Genomic DNA, 15176 nt, shown 5'->3' with positions numbered 1-15176 from the left:
ATTCGTTAAATTATGAGAAAAATGTTGTTAAATTTAAAAGTTTATATAAAGTCAAAATAAAAGGTTGAGAATAAAGTCATTAAATTATGAGAATTTAAAATTACGAATTTGTTCTCATAATTTAACGTCTTTTTTCTCGTAATTTAATGACTTTATTCTCATAATTTTATGAGTTTATTCTCAACATTTTATCTCGACTTTTTTCTCAAAATTTAACGAGTTTTTTCTCGTAATTTAATGAGTTTATTCTCAACATTTTATTTCGACTTTTTTCTCGAAATTTAACACGTTTTTTCTCGAAATTTAACAACTTTAATCTCAAGATGGTTTTATTTTTTTATTATTGCTTGGCCCTAATCCTCTTCCGTAGATTTCAGCCTCACTTGTGACTATTCCTTAACTTAATATCAATAAAATCTTTTAACTATCCTCTGATATTATCCTTGTGTGTAAATTTTAATGGCATCTAACGGTGAGGTGACCAACACAGGACAAAGATGTCGTTGTCTGAGACAGCAGAGAGCAGCCAGTCAAGCAAACGCGCTCTGTAGAGCAGTTTGTCCGTTTAGGGCTACTGTAGAAACATGCCGGAGCAAAATGGCGACTTAACATGTAAGGGGACCCGCGATGTATGTAGATAGAAATGGCTCATTCTAAGGTTATAAAAACATAACGGTTCATTGTGTAAGGTCTTTATGCACCACTGAAAACATATTTATGTATATTATATTGCATTTCTGTCAATAGATTCTCCTAAAATTTAGACATTGCACCTTTAATGTACCTATAAATTACCTGTAAACTCTTTTTTGCAGCGGTCTCTCACACTCGTCTCTAGATTCTCCAGCTGGATCTGAACTTTTTTATAATCTCTCAGAGCCTGTTTACTCTTTCTCCTGAGAAGAAGAATAAGACAACACAAAATCAGTTCCATTAATACACCAATCCATAAATGTTTCCATAATGGTTTATTGCATTATTCTTGCATTCACGGACGGACTGGCCATAGGTAGTGTGTATCAAATGTACACCCTAAGAGTCAAAATTATATGTCCAATAACTTTATGTCGAAATATGTTGAAAAAAAGCTACATTCTTTATAGGGTACTAACTTTTTCACAACACCGTATAAGCACATTCTCTCACAATATCATACAAACCTGTATATAAACACGATGATAAGTACAATAAGAGCAACAAGAGAAGCAACTGCTCCAACCCCAATCTGTGCCACCAGTGGAAATATGGAGTGACTAAGAGAATCATACTGCACTTGTCCCAGTGAAAAGTTCAGGTTTCCCATATGCACCTGCATACAGACAGACACACTATTACACACAAATACAATATCCACAGCAAAAAAGCAAGTTACAACCACACTCCCAATAATATGTTTTAGTAAGATGATATTTAAATGATTGGTTTTTATGATGGTTTTTATTGTAGGGGTAAAATATATAATACAACATGGTACACCAATGATTGCGAGATGTACATATATAAACATTCCTCAAAAGCCTGATGTATCATATTTGTCAGACTTTTTAAGCAAAGTTTTTATCATGTTGATAATTTAGAGGCCTTAGAAATTTGCATATCAAATCTAATACAGTAGGCTTTACAGGGTTAAGCTCAGTCTGTGTGTGTTGAGAGGGTGTTGGTTTCATGCTTACTATAAATTCTGGAAAGGCCTCAGCTCCCTCTCGCTTGCGTCCATGCCTGAGGGAGAGCGGGGGCTGCTGGGGTGGTGGCTCACAATAAAGGTGATTATGTGTCAAAGTTTTAACAGTACAAACCCCCTCACCAATCAGTGCTACTACTTCCTCTTTAAAGATGGCCAAGTCTAAATTCTCACCCTGCGGAAATAATTAAAAAAAGGGATGCAAGAAACAGTTAAAAGAAGAAACATGAGATTAAGCTTTTAAACATGAGTAATAAGTAATAAGTGCGTGATAATGTAAAGTGACCTAGTCATTATCAAAAAATAAATCCTGACAACAGTATTTACCGCAGATCCTAGCATCACCCTGAGGGCTTATATTTTACGAAAATTACCTGTATTATATTTTAACCAAGCAAAAAGACAAAAACTCCAACAATATTACAGTCATATTAATTCTGAGGTCCCCTGAGATCATTTTCAATACAATTGATAACAGATGCAAGATGGTGCGAGTTACATTTGGATGAAATGAGAGATCCAGCAGTGTGATACAAGAGACATCAAAGTAGCACCAGTTTCAGTTAACTGGATGAATGTTCTGATACACAGCATTGTGAATATTGGGAAATATCTGACCGCTGAATGCTGAGACTGGATAATTACATTAATGGAAATGAGACAATTAGCCCATTTGAATGAATCGATATTGACAATATGGAAAGAAAGAAAAAAAAAAGAAAAAAGAGGAAAAAAATATAGTTTATAGTTTTCACGTGACATCGCATACTTATAGGAACATCCACCTGGAGGGCAAACCAAGGCCCCATTGACCCCCATTCGTTTTTACCAGGTTTGTACTAAGTACCAATATAGTAAAACAGTGATATTAAAGAATTAGTTTAGAATTAATTTCTTGATAATTTACTCACCCCCATGTCATCCAAGATGTTTATGTCTTTCTTCATTCAAAAATAAATTAAGGGGAAAACATTTCAGGATTTTTCTCCATAATGGACTTGAACGGCTACCAATGGGTTGAAGGTCCAAATTAAAATTAAATGCAGCTTCAAAGGGCTCTACATGATCCTAGACTAGGAATAAGTGTCTTATCTAGCAAAATGATCTGTAATTTTCTAAAAAAATAAATAAATAAATTAAAATTATATACTTAAGCACAAATGCTCGTCTTGCACTAGCTCTGCGATGTGCTACACATTACATAATCACATTGGAAAGGTCACACGTGACATAGGCGGAAGTACCGAGCAAGTGTTTACAAAGCGAACGTGCAAAGACAAACGACCTTTACAAAAAAAAAAAGAGAAAAAAAAAAAGAAAAAAAAAAAAGTAAAATAACAATGTCAGCCGATTTTGAAGTTGAAGGAGAAAATCAGAGTTTTTCACCCTACCGCTGTACTTCCGCCTACGTCACACGTGACCTTTCCAACATGATTACGTAATGCACGGCGACATCGCAAAGCTAGTCCAAGATGAACATTTGTGGTTAAAAAGTATATAATTTTTTTTTTTTTTTTTTTTTTAGAAAATGACCGATTGTTTCACTAGACAAGACCATTATTCCTCTTTCCTAATTTCTTTTCGACTGAAGAAAGAAAGACATGAACATCTTGGATGACGGGGTAAATTATCAGAAAATTTTAATTCTGAAGTGAACTCATCCTTTAAAAGACTAAATTTATTATATAATGATGCATACTACTAAACACAACATGCAAAGTTTCATGTTAAGTGTTTCGCCAAAGATCTATTATAAAGAAATCGCTAAACCATTTAGCATGTTCAATTCATATTTTGGGCTCATCGGCTCACCTGTATATAGTAAGCATCATCAGTAAGCTGTATACTGAATTTGATCTATTAAAAATCACTGTTTTTGTACATTAAGGCACTTTAAGGGGATAGTTTACCCAAAAATGAAAATTCTGTCATTTACTCACCCTCAAGTTGTTCAAAACCTGTATGAATTTCTTTCTTCTGCTGAACACAAAAGATATTTTGAAGAATGTCGGTAACCAAACAGTTGATGGGCCCCCACTGACTTCTATAGTATTTTTTTTCCATACTATGGAAGTCAATGGAGCCCATCAACTGTCTGGTTGCACCATATTCTTCAAAATTTCTTCTTTTGTGTTCAGCAGAAGAAAGAAATCTATACAAGTTTGGAACAACATGAGAGTGAGTAAATGACAGAATTTTCATTTGAGGGTGAACTATCCTTTTAAGCACTTAAGTGATTGAAATACTGTAGAGGGTGCTTTATATGCCCAAAACTTGAATTTTGTTCACATATCTTGTTTTTCTTCTTTTGAGAGGTGAGCTAAATATTTCTGGCTTGTAACAGACGAAAAATTGACATGCCTGTGCCGCAGTTCTATGAATGTTTTGTCCTCTAGGTCTCCACGTGTGACTAAAATCTATGAATGGTCATGGTGTTGGAAATGTATAAAATGAAAAAATTACAACGGTAAAACCCCACTAACCTCCACAGATATGACTGATCCAGGTTTGTATCGATATGGTTTTGTGGGATCACGATGGTTCAGCGGGTGCAGGGTTGGGTTTGGCTCATAGGTGAAAGGTGATTGGCTGACAGAGTTGAAGTCAAAGCGCAAGTTATCCAACAAAAACTCAACCTGCATATGACCACCAACTAGTTGAGGGTCTACACCAGGGGTCCGACACAACAACAAAGACGAGGTTTTCACCTCACAATGCTCCTCAAACTACAGAGAAAATGAAAACAAGAGAAAGAGACAACATTGTGTAAGTCAAAATATTTCAGACAAAATTATGCTTAACTATGTAGACCGTTCAACAAAGACCATCTATAATACTAATAAAACACTTTCATGATCAAATAATGTATTGATTTAAATGATCTTAAACCCATTGTGAATCAAAGAGACAGATTTATTTTAGAACAGGAAAAGTGTTTCTGAATTTCTAACTTCAAAGTCACTTGGGATAAAAGAGTCTGCTGAATGAATAAATGCGTAACAGTCAACAAAAGTAACACCAATCTACGGAAGAGGATTAGGGCCAAGCAATAATAAAAAAATAAAACCATCTCGAGATTAAGTTGTTACATTTTGAGAAAAAAGTAAAAATAAAATGTTGAGAATAAACGTGTTAAATTACGAGAAAAAACTCGTTAAATTTCAAGAAAAAGTCGAGATAAAATGTTGAGAATAAACTTGTTTAATTATGAGAAAAAAACTCGTTAAATTTCAAGAAAAAAGTCGAGATAAAATGTTGAGAATAAAGTCATTAAATTACGAGAAAAAAGTCGTTAAATTACAAAACAAATTTGTTAAATTATGAGAAAAATGTCATTAAATTACAAGAACAAATTTGTTAAATTACGAATTTGTTCTCATAATTTAATGACTTTCTTCTCGTAATTTAATGACTTTATTCTCAACATTTTATCTCGACTTTTTTTCCTCGAAATTTAACGACTTTTTTTCTCATAATTTAACGAATTTGTTCTCATAATCTAACAACTTTTTTCTTGTAATTTAATGACTTTATTCTCAACATTTTATCTCGACTTTTTCCTCGAAATTTAACGAGTTTTTTCTCGAAATTTAACAACTTCAATCTCAAGATGGTTTTATTTTTTTATTATTGCTTGGCCCTAATCCTCTTCCGTACCAATCGGTAACCAATGCACTCACCACAGATATTTTTCAGATGTAAAATCAAATCAGATTGCAACTACATGGTTCTTAATTCAAAATTAACAGTTCATAAGGTACTTATGAATAATCTAATGTTGTGGCGAGGGGGGCGTGGTTTAGCGGGGTCTGCAGCAGGAGGGAGTGTCTGGGGATGTGCGGTGATTGAACGGGTTGAATGTAAATCACGAACACCTGTTTCTCGTTCCAGTAATTGGCGTGGAGACAGGATAAAACGCCAGGAGAAGCAGGAGCGTGTGAGAGAGAGAGGGACTGCTGACAGTCAGACTGAGTGAGCTGTGCTCGTGTCGTGGAGTGAAGCCCGTCCTTGGATGTGGAATTATTGAGTGTGCGTTGCACCGTCTTTTTGTTTATGTGTTTGATATTTTTCTCTGGTGAGAATAAAGACTGTCAGCAGCCCAAAGCCGATCCCTGTCCTCTTCCTTCCCATTACACAAAGAACCTTCATTACACTGGTGCCGAAACCCGGGAAGGAAGACGGAAGCCGCCGCCATGCAGGCAACCTCCGCCGCTGGGACGCCGTTTGCGGACATCATCGCATCCCTCGCGGCCCTCCATCAAGAGCAACATCGGGCCCTGCTAGATCTCCGCCAGGATCAGGAGCGCCGCTTCGAGGCGATCGTCCAGGGCCAGCAGGAGGACCGCGAGAGGTTCCGGAGCTGGATAGACCGGGAGGTTCCCGCGGAGACCAGCGCGGCAGCTGCTGGCCCCTTCCCGCTGCCACTGCAGAAGATGGGCCCGCAAGATGACCCGGAGGCCTTCCTGGACCTATTTGAAAAGTCTGCCGAGGTGTCAGGTTGGCCCCGGGACCAGTGGCCCATGCGGCTCGTCCCGCTGCTCTCGGGCGAGTCGCAGGTGGCAGCGCAGCAGCTGCCCATCCAGAACCTCCTGGTCTTCAACGACCTCAAGAGGGCCATCCTGCAGCGGGTCGGCCGCTCCCCCGAGCAGCACCGTCAGCGCTTCCGGTCTCTAGAGCTGGGGGAGGCGGGCCGGCCCTTCGTGTTGGCCCAACAGCTCCGGGACTCGTGCCGCAAATGGCTGATGGCCGACGGAGGCGACGCGGAGCAAATGATCGATCGCGTGGTGCTGGAACAGTTCACCACTCGGCTCCCAAAGAAGACCGCCGAGTGGGTCCAGTGCCACCGGCCCACGTCGCTGGATTCGGCCATCCAATTGGCGGAGGACCACTTGGTGGCGTGCCCAGGGGTCGGCGAACCCCTGCCATCTGTCTCTCTCTCTCCCTCTCTTCTTCCCCTCTCTCTCTCTAAACCTGTCCCTCTACCTAGGTCCCGTCCGCCCGGCCCGCCTCGTGTTCCGCCCCGGGGGCGGGGTGGAACGGATTCTCGGCAGTTCGTGGCGCCAAGAGCCCCGCCCAGGGGGGCGGGACTGGCCACCGCCGGGCTGGACCCCGCGCCTGCTTCTCCCCTCTCTCCACGCCAATCATTCGGCCCGTTCTCCGCCACTGGAGCGGCGGGCAGGTCTGGGCCGGCCTGTTGGCGTTGCGGGGACCCGGATCACTTCATAGACCGGTGTCCAGTGATGGAGGTGGGGACATTGATCCGGGTCCCGGACGACCTGCAGGTCGCCCCCGGTCAGGCTGGTCAGTACCAGATACCAGTGAGTATCAAGGGGGGTACATATCAGGCTTTGGTGGACTCGGGTTGTAACCAAACCTCCGTGCATCAAAGCCTGATTTCATCCGGGGCATTGGATACAGGCCGCGTGGTTAAGGTACGGTGTGTGCACGGGGATATCGCGAGTTATCCGTTGGTGTCAGTCGGGATTCTATTTAGGGGTCAAAAGCATAGTGTGGAGGTGGCAGTTAATCCGCACCTCCGGCACCCGATAATTTTGGGGACGAATTGGCCCGCATTTAATAAATTATTGGGACATTTATGCTCGGGTGCCTCTTGGAGTAAATGTACGCGGGGAAAGGAAGTGCGAGTGCAGGCGGGGGAGACTGACCGGGGACCAGTGGTGACTGCCTCAGGGGAACCGAGCGGGATCGGGAGACTGATTCTCTCGGACCGTGATGATTTTCCCCTGGAGCAGTCTCACGATGACACGCTGAAAAATGCGTTTGAGAGGGTCAGCACAATTGACGGTCAGCCTCTCCAGCCTGGACGACCACTAACTTATCCCTATTTTGCGATTATTAAAGATAGGTTGTATCGAGTGACCCAAGACACTCAATCAAAAGAAGATACAACCCAGTTGTTAGTACCAAAGAGCCGCAGGGAAATGCTTTTCCATGCGGCTCACTCTAACCCAATGGCTGGACACTTAGGACAAACAGCGACACTAAATCGCCTCATGACCCGATTCTTTTGGCCGGGCATTCACGAGAACGTGCGCAGGTGGTGCGCGTCTTGTCGTGAATGTCAGCTGGTAAATCCTCCGGCCACTCCAAAAGCGCCTTTGCGCCCCCTTCCATTAATGCAGGTCCCCTTCGAACGAATTGGCATGGACCTCATCGGGCCATTAGAGCGATCAGCGAGAGGGCATCGTTTTGCATTAGTCATTGTGGATTATGCAACACGATATCCAGAAGCAGTGGCTCTCCGCAACATTTCCGCTAAGAGTGTTGCGGACGCCCTCTTCAGTTTAATCTCCCGAGTGGGGATTCCGAAAGAAATCCTCACTGATCAAGGCACGGCGTTTATGTCACGTACGCTACGCGAACTGTACGAATTGTTGGGCATTAAATCGATTCGAACCAGCGTCTTTCACCCACAAACGGACGGGCTGGTCGAACGTTTTAATCGCACGCTTAAATCCATGATTCGTAAGTTCGTTCAAGAAGACGCCAAAAATTGGGATAAATGGTTGGAACCCCTGTTGTTCGCTGTGCGAGAGGTCCCGCAAGCCTCCACGGGGTTTTCCCCCTTCGAGCTTCTCTTTGGGCGCCACCCCCGCGGGGTGTTGGATGTCCTAAGAGAGTCTTGGGAGGACGGACCATCTCAATCGAAAAATGAAATTCAGTATGTGCTGGACTTGAGAACAAAACTCCACACTTTGGGGCGGCTATCTATGGAGAATTTGTTACAAGCCCAGGACAGACAGTGCCGGTTGTATAACAGGGGAACTAATCTGCGTAAATTTGCACCGGGAGAGAAAGTGCTCGTATTACTCCCCACGTCAAGCTCAAAATTACTGGCGAAGTGGCAAGGACCATTTGAGGTCACACGGCGAGTTGGTGATCTCGATTATGAAGTAATACGGTCCGACAGGAGAGGGGCACGTCAAATTTATCACCTCAACCTCCTGAAAAAGTGGAGTGAGGCGGAGTCAGTGATGCTGGTGACGGTGATTAGCGGAGAGGATGATCTCGGGCCAGAGGCGAATGTAAAAAAACAATCCCTCGCTCTGGCCCCGGGGGAGATCACCTTTCGCCCTCACAGCTCACTGATGTTTCCAAATTGCAGGTTGAGTTTGCCGACGTGTTCTCTCCCCTACCGGGCCGTACTGACCTCATTCAGCACCACATCGAGACAGAGCCGGGCGTGGTGATTCGCAGCCGGCCGTATAGGTTACCTGAACACAAAAAAAAAAGTGGTTCAGGCAGAATTAGAGGCAATGCTTGAAATGGGGGTAATAGAGGAATCCAGCAGTAACTGGGCGAGCCCGATAGTTTTGGTCCCCAAAACAGACGGCTCAGTGCGGTTCTGTGTGGATTATCGCAAGGTGAATGCAGTGTCGAAATTCGACGCGTATCCAATGCCGCGTGTGGACGAATTGCTTGACCGGCTCGGTACAGCTCGCTTTTATTCGACACTGGACTTAACAAAAGGGTATTGGCAGATCCCCTTGTCTCCATTATCCAAAGAAAAGACCGCTTTCACGACGCCGTTTGGATTACACCAATTCGTGACCCTTCCGTTCGGGCTGTTCGGGGCACCGGCTACCTTTCAGCGACTCATGGACAAGATCTTACGGCCCCATGCTGCGTATGCGGCTGCCTATCTGGATTATATTATTATTTTTAGTAATGATTGGCAGCGGCATATGCAGCATTTGAGGGCTGTCCTGGGATCGCTGAGAGGGGCTGGGCTCACGGCCAACCCGAAGAAGTGCGCAATTGGGCGCGTGGAAGTAAGGTATCTGGGCTTCCACTTGGGATATGGACAGGTGCGTCCCCAAATTGATAAGACAGCAGCGGTTGCAACCTGTCCGCGTCCCAAGACCAAAAAGGAGGTAAGACAGTTCCTCGGGCTGGCGGGATATTACAGAAGGTTTGTTCCTAATTATTCGGACCTCACCAGCCCGTTGACTGATCTGACTAAAAAGGATGCACCAGATACGGTCCAGTGGACGGAGCTGTGCCAGCAGGCCTTCACCCAGGTGAAGGCTGCTTTATGTGGCGGGCCGTTACTTCATTCCCCTGATTTCTCTCTCCCCTTTTTGTTGCAGACAGACGCGTCGGACAGAGGGCTGGGTGCGGTCCTGTCCCAGGAGATAGAGGGTGAGGAGCGGCCGGTGCTGTACATTAGCCGCAAGCTCTCTAAGAGAGAGGCTAAGTACAGCACCGTGGAGAAAGAGTGTTTAGCCATCAGGTGGGCCGTCCTCACCCTCCGCTATTATCTCCTGGGGCGGGAATTCACCCTCTGTTCGGACCATGCCCCTCTGCAGTGGCTCCACCGCATGAAGGACACCAACGCGCGGATCACTCGTTGGTATCTTGCTTTACAGCCTTTTAAATTCAAAGTGATCCACAGGCCGGGTGTTCAGATGGCTGTGGCCGACTTCCTCTCCAGAAATGGGGGGGGGGGGCTGCAGGCCGGACGGCTCCCCGGCCTGAGTCGGGCGGTGGGGGTATGTGGCGAGGGGGGCGTGGTTTAGCGGGGTCTGCAGCAGGAGGGAGTGTCTGGGGATGTGCGGTGATTGAACGGGTTGAATGTAAATCACGAACACCTGTTTCTCGTTCCAGTAATTGGCGTGGAGACAGGATAAAACGCCAGGAGAAGCAGGAGCGTGTGAGAGAGAGAGGGACTGCTGACAGTCAGACTGAGTGAGCTGTGCTCGTGTCGTGGAGTGAAGCCCGTCCTTGGATGTGGAATTATTGAGTGTGCGTTGCACCGTCTTTTTGTTTATGTGTTTGATATTTTTCTCTGGTGAGAATAAAGACTGTCAGCAGCCCAAAGCCGATCCCTGTCCTCTTCCTTCCCATTACACAAAGAACCTTCATTACAAATGTCAACCAGTTTTTTTACACCTTGAATTAAGCAGTGGGGAGATATTTTTAAATTGAGAGAAGATGGCTACAAATTTATGAACTGTATTCACATACTTTAAATTTATGTTACTAGTTACCTTTTTTGGACCAATCTGATGAATGTTAAGTGTTTTATTTGGAAAAATCTTGAGATAAATTTAAAAATCCAAACAAATTATTACATTTTTAATAAAATTTTGTGAAATTGAAGGCATGGGTTATGAATCTGTGGGCATAAAATGAGTGAACGATATACTAATCTGTGCATACAGTTTATAAACAGTATAGATGACAAAATCTGCTACTGAATTTTCAGTTTGTGTTGTGTGAAGTTTAAGTAAGGTTGAGTCAAAGAAAAAATACCTCTTTGATAGAACAGTGTGTGTTTTCTGTACAGTCTGTTTCCTGCACTTCCACATCTGTTACATTTCTAGTTTTTCTCCTTCGTCTCCGTCTCCTCCAGGAGGAAATGGAATCTGGGGGGACCATCGTTACTCGCATCAGAGGCTTCTGTACCACATCCAAGTTATGGCCCAAAACTTTAATAACACGCCCTCCGCTGCATAAAGGAAGAAATTAAGTGAAAATTAAGTTTTAAAGGAAAAGTTCCTAGACACAGCTTGACTTTAATGCAAGTCTATAAGATTGTTTTTTTTTTTTTTTGCAACATTTTAAGTTGCCAGGCCAGGCAAATAAGTAAAGTCTTAAAGAAAATAACAGCACACCTCTACTTGAAAAGCCACACGCACTGTACGAATTTATTTCTTGTGCTAAACACAAGAGAAGATTTTTTGAAGAATGTAGGTAACCATACAGTTTCTGGTTCCCATTGACTTCCATGGTATTTTATTTTCTATACTACGGAAGTCAATGGGGACCAGCAACTGTCTGGTTACCCACATTCTTCAAAATATCTTCTTTACGTTCAGCAGAAGAAAGAACTTCATGCAGGTACAGAACAACTTGAGGGTGAGTAATGATGACAGAATTTTCATTTTTGGGTGAACTATCCCTTTAAGATGATTTGCTTTTTTTGTATTCATTACTTGACACTTTATGTCACTTTGGATAAAAGCGTTTGCTAAATAAAAAAACCGTAAATGTAATAAGGCAGGTAAAAACCAAACACACACCTGATAAAGCTCTTAGATGGCATGGCTTGTGTGATGTTGGGGTCAGGAGTATAGAAGTAGTCATTGTCAAGGAGATGTCGCTCATTGTTTCCATACCGCACAGTCACCCTATGCTCTCCTGTCCTGTTACTAGCACCAGTCAGACATTTGATAGTGTCCTCCTGAACACCTGATATTCTGCAGAGGGATAGAAAGGGATAAAAGAACTTCCTAATCACAGATAATACTCATATTACACCAAATTACAGGAGACAGTTTTCCATAGTGATACGTAGCACTTACAATGAACAAGGCACATTTCCTAGTAAGACACTGATATCAGTATCACGACCAGTCAAAAGATTTCTGCCTGTGATTGTCAGAGTTGTTCCTCCTGCCTGTGGCCCTTTCTGAGGAGAAATTTCTATCACCTTAGGGTCCTTAAGGGATGAGATGAGAGATGAGAGATACAATCAGAGGAAATTCTGCATCCAAGAACTAAAAAATTCCACAACAACCATCTTCACATAACAAAATGTTCCAATGCGCATCAGATGACAAACAAGAAATGGAGGGATAACAGAGGGAGGGAAGATGTAAGATATGACTTCAGGCATTTACAATGTTTTAGAATGTGGTGAAACCTTAGAGTCAACCTTTTAAACTGTATAAAAGCACAATATGCCATATGGTGTATAGAGTATACCCACTGAAATTGAACCTTAGATGTGTTTATGAACTTCTTTAGGTTCAAAAGTCTCATGTTTTATGCACAGGGGCAAGTGATTTAAATTCCAAAGTACAAAATTACTATTCATATTATATAAAGTATTCAAAGAGATTATTTACTCATCATTTGTTCCAAACCTGTTTGACTTTCTTTTTTCATTGGAACATAAAATGAGAAATTCTATGCAAAAAATGAATGAGGACTAGAGTGTTCAAGCTTCAAAAAGGACACATAAACACAATAGAAGTATTATAAATAACTGAAAAAGTAATCCAACATACAACTTGTGTGCTATTGTATATATCTAAGTTTTCTGAAGCAATACGTTTTTTGTGATGATCAGGCTGAAATATAAGTCAGTATATCTATTCGTCACACAATGCTATCCTTTATGATATTCTTTTGTGCTTTTTGTTAAATTTTACTTTCATTATATTGAGTTATATATACAGTGGCCAGAATATTCCCCTGTTGTGTCCCATGGAAGACAAAGTCATATGTTTTTGGAAAAAAAAGACAAAAAAAAGAAGTTTTTTTTAATATTGCTAGTAAATGCAATTTAACCTGGTAGCTGAATCTCTGACTTGACAGGCCAAAGCCTCCACCAGAGACTTTCACTGAGATGTGACCAGACTTCTCCTCTCCACTGGCTGTAGTTGTACATATAATTCTAAAGAATGGAGAGCAAGCATAAACACAAATGCACGAGACACAGAGGGGAAAAAAAAAAAAGACCAAATATTATTTAATTAAATATTATTTTATTATTAATCAGTATAATACTATAGTACTATGGTGCTTACCTGGTGGATATTTCATATAGATGTGGTACAACAGTGCAAGGAACACCTGCAACAGTCACAGACTGAAGGATATCCTGAGCTTTCTGTCCCAAGTTAGAACCAGAAACAGTTAAAGCGATGCCTCCTTCCACCAACCCTGACAAAGGCTCCACCTAGAGACAGATATATATATAGAGATATATATATAGAGAGAGATATATATATATATATATATATATATATATATATATATATATATATATATATATATATATATATATATATATATATATATATGCTTTACATTTACACACTTGGAAGAGGCTTTTATCCAAGGTGACTTACACTGCTTTCAAGTTATACTGTACATTTAATCTGTAATCATGCATTCCCTGGGAATCAAAACCATGACCGTGGCATTGCTAGCACTTGACTGTGTGACCTTAATTCAGAAGTAATTTTAAAAAAAAACAATTACTTTTGATAATTATGCATTAATTATTGCTTATACTTATCAATATAACACATTTAAGGCCAGATTTACTAACATCTTGCACCAGTGCAAACCCTTCATTTGGCATTAAAAACTACTGTCAAGATTTACTTAGTGAAAAATTAGAAAGAAAAGGCATGGACAGTTATTTTCTGCAGCTGACCTTATTGAATATGCATTTGTAGGAGTTTCCCTTATAGACGCAATATTTATGGGATAAGAGTATTTAAATAAATCATACAACATGATTTATTAAGGTTTGCAGTATTCAATTTACTGGTATTTGAGGCATTATTTAATGCTTAATTATTTAATGCATTATTTAATTTTTAATTCACTGCGACTATATTGATAGTAGATTACCTGCACCCGATTATCATTGGCTCTGCTTGTTTGCTACCCTGCGCTATTTTGTGGTGCTCTTGGTAGATTGCATTAGGCACAATGGAAACTGGAAAATGGAAATCTGTTGTTGAATTTGCATATTGTCAATAGATCACCCTCAGAATGTTCCACTCTCACCTGAACTTTTATGGGACTGCAGTCTCACACTAATTTGCCCTGTTTAATAAATCTGGCCTTTAATCTGTTAAATGTATTAATTACTATTTTATGTCCTTGGAAGGTACCAAATGGTAGAGCATTATGTAACTATTGTCACATAAGTCATTTACAGATATATACGCACACAGCTTCCACTCCCTCAAACTCTGTGTGTGTGTTGTATGTTAATTGTAGGGTCAGAATGTTTGTCTTTGAGAGCAACGTAGAAGGGGAATAACAGAACAGTGAAAAGACTAGGCCCCAAGTAGTCAGTGTTATACTAAAGCAAAATTAATTTTGTTTATACTTGTCTTTCAGTTAAAGTTACAAACCGCATATATACCAAATAATGCTGCATTTAGTCAAGTTTGAGAAAGTTTAACAAACCAAATGAATGAGAGGAGCGGGACAGGTCATTTGGATGTGCTGGGAACAGGAACCTCTGTAAATGCAACCGGTCCCACACCACACACAGCTGTACCTCTGATCTGCAGTGTGACAACGGCTACAGTCCGAGTGTCCAACTGAACAGTTATATAATGTCACTGCAGTAGAGAAAGCACACAGAATATAATAATTACAAGACAGTTACAATAGACCGTAAAATTCAAATATATAAAAGTGAGATTCAGTAACTGGATTTTCAAAGAATTGTACAATTTTATTTAGCAACCTCAGAACAGACTAATTAATGAAGAAAATAAAAGGAACATTCCATGAATACTGGTGTTCTATTACTTCTTTGTAAATTTCTTCATTTCAACCATTCAAGTTATTGTACGCAAGTCATTGTAAGAAAAAACAAATCTAACATTTTTCATTAATATATAGGAACATTAAATTATATATACGCAGGGTAGCAAACTGTGTGTGTGTGTGTGTGTGTGTGTGTTTTGCACAAACACAGCTCATCATGAGCATT

The 15176-nt window shown here is 41.3% G+C and overlaps 2 protein-coding genes across 2 annotated transcripts in view; one reads left to right on the top strand and one right to left on the bottom strand.

Annotated features, from left to right (window-relative positions):
• The window catches only part of plxnb1b (plexin b1b), a 68087-nt gene that overhangs the window by 16143 nt on the left and 36768 nt on the right, over positions 1 to 15176 (bottom strand). Inside the window, exons 15-24 of the mRNA XM_048206929.1 lie at positions 14642 to 14799; positions 13240 to 13391; positions 13001 to 13106; positions 12010 to 12146; positions 11728 to 11904; positions 10958 to 11153; positions 4165 to 4407; positions 1674 to 1856; positions 1161 to 1309; positions 796 to 896 (exon numbers count right to left, since the gene is read on the bottom strand). Coding sequence (XP_048062886.1) covers positions 796 to 896; positions 1161 to 1309; positions 1674 to 1856; positions 4165 to 4407; positions 10958 to 11153; positions 11728 to 11904; positions 12010 to 12146; positions 13001 to 13106; positions 13240 to 13391; positions 14642 to 14799 — 1602 coding nt within the window. The remainder of the gene's footprint in view (positions 1 to 795; positions 897 to 1160; positions 1310 to 1673; positions 1857 to 4164; positions 4408 to 10957; positions 11154 to 11727; positions 11905 to 12009; positions 12147 to 13000; positions 13107 to 13239; positions 13392 to 14641; positions 14800 to 15176) is intronic.
• On the top strand, positions 5477 to 10522 carry LOC125278110 (neurotrophin receptor-interacting factor 1-like). The gene is made up of 2 exons (XM_048206930.1): positions 5477 to 6999; positions 10310 to 10522. The coding sequence occupies exons 1-2, from the start codon at positions 5875 to 5877 to the stop codon at positions 10310 to 10312; spliced, it is 1128 nt and encodes a 375-aa protein (XP_048062887.1). The 5' UTR covers positions 5477 to 5874; the 3' UTR covers positions 10313 to 10522.

This window comes from Megalobrama amblycephala, linkage group LG11 (genome assembly GCF_018812025.1).
Source record: "Megalobrama amblycephala isolate DHTTF-2021 linkage group LG11, ASM1881202v1, whole genome shotgun sequence".
NCBI lineage: Eukaryota > Metazoa > Chordata > Actinopteri > Cypriniformes > Xenocyprididae > Megalobrama > Megalobrama amblycephala.
This window is presented reverse-complemented; position numbering and strand designations above follow the sequence as displayed.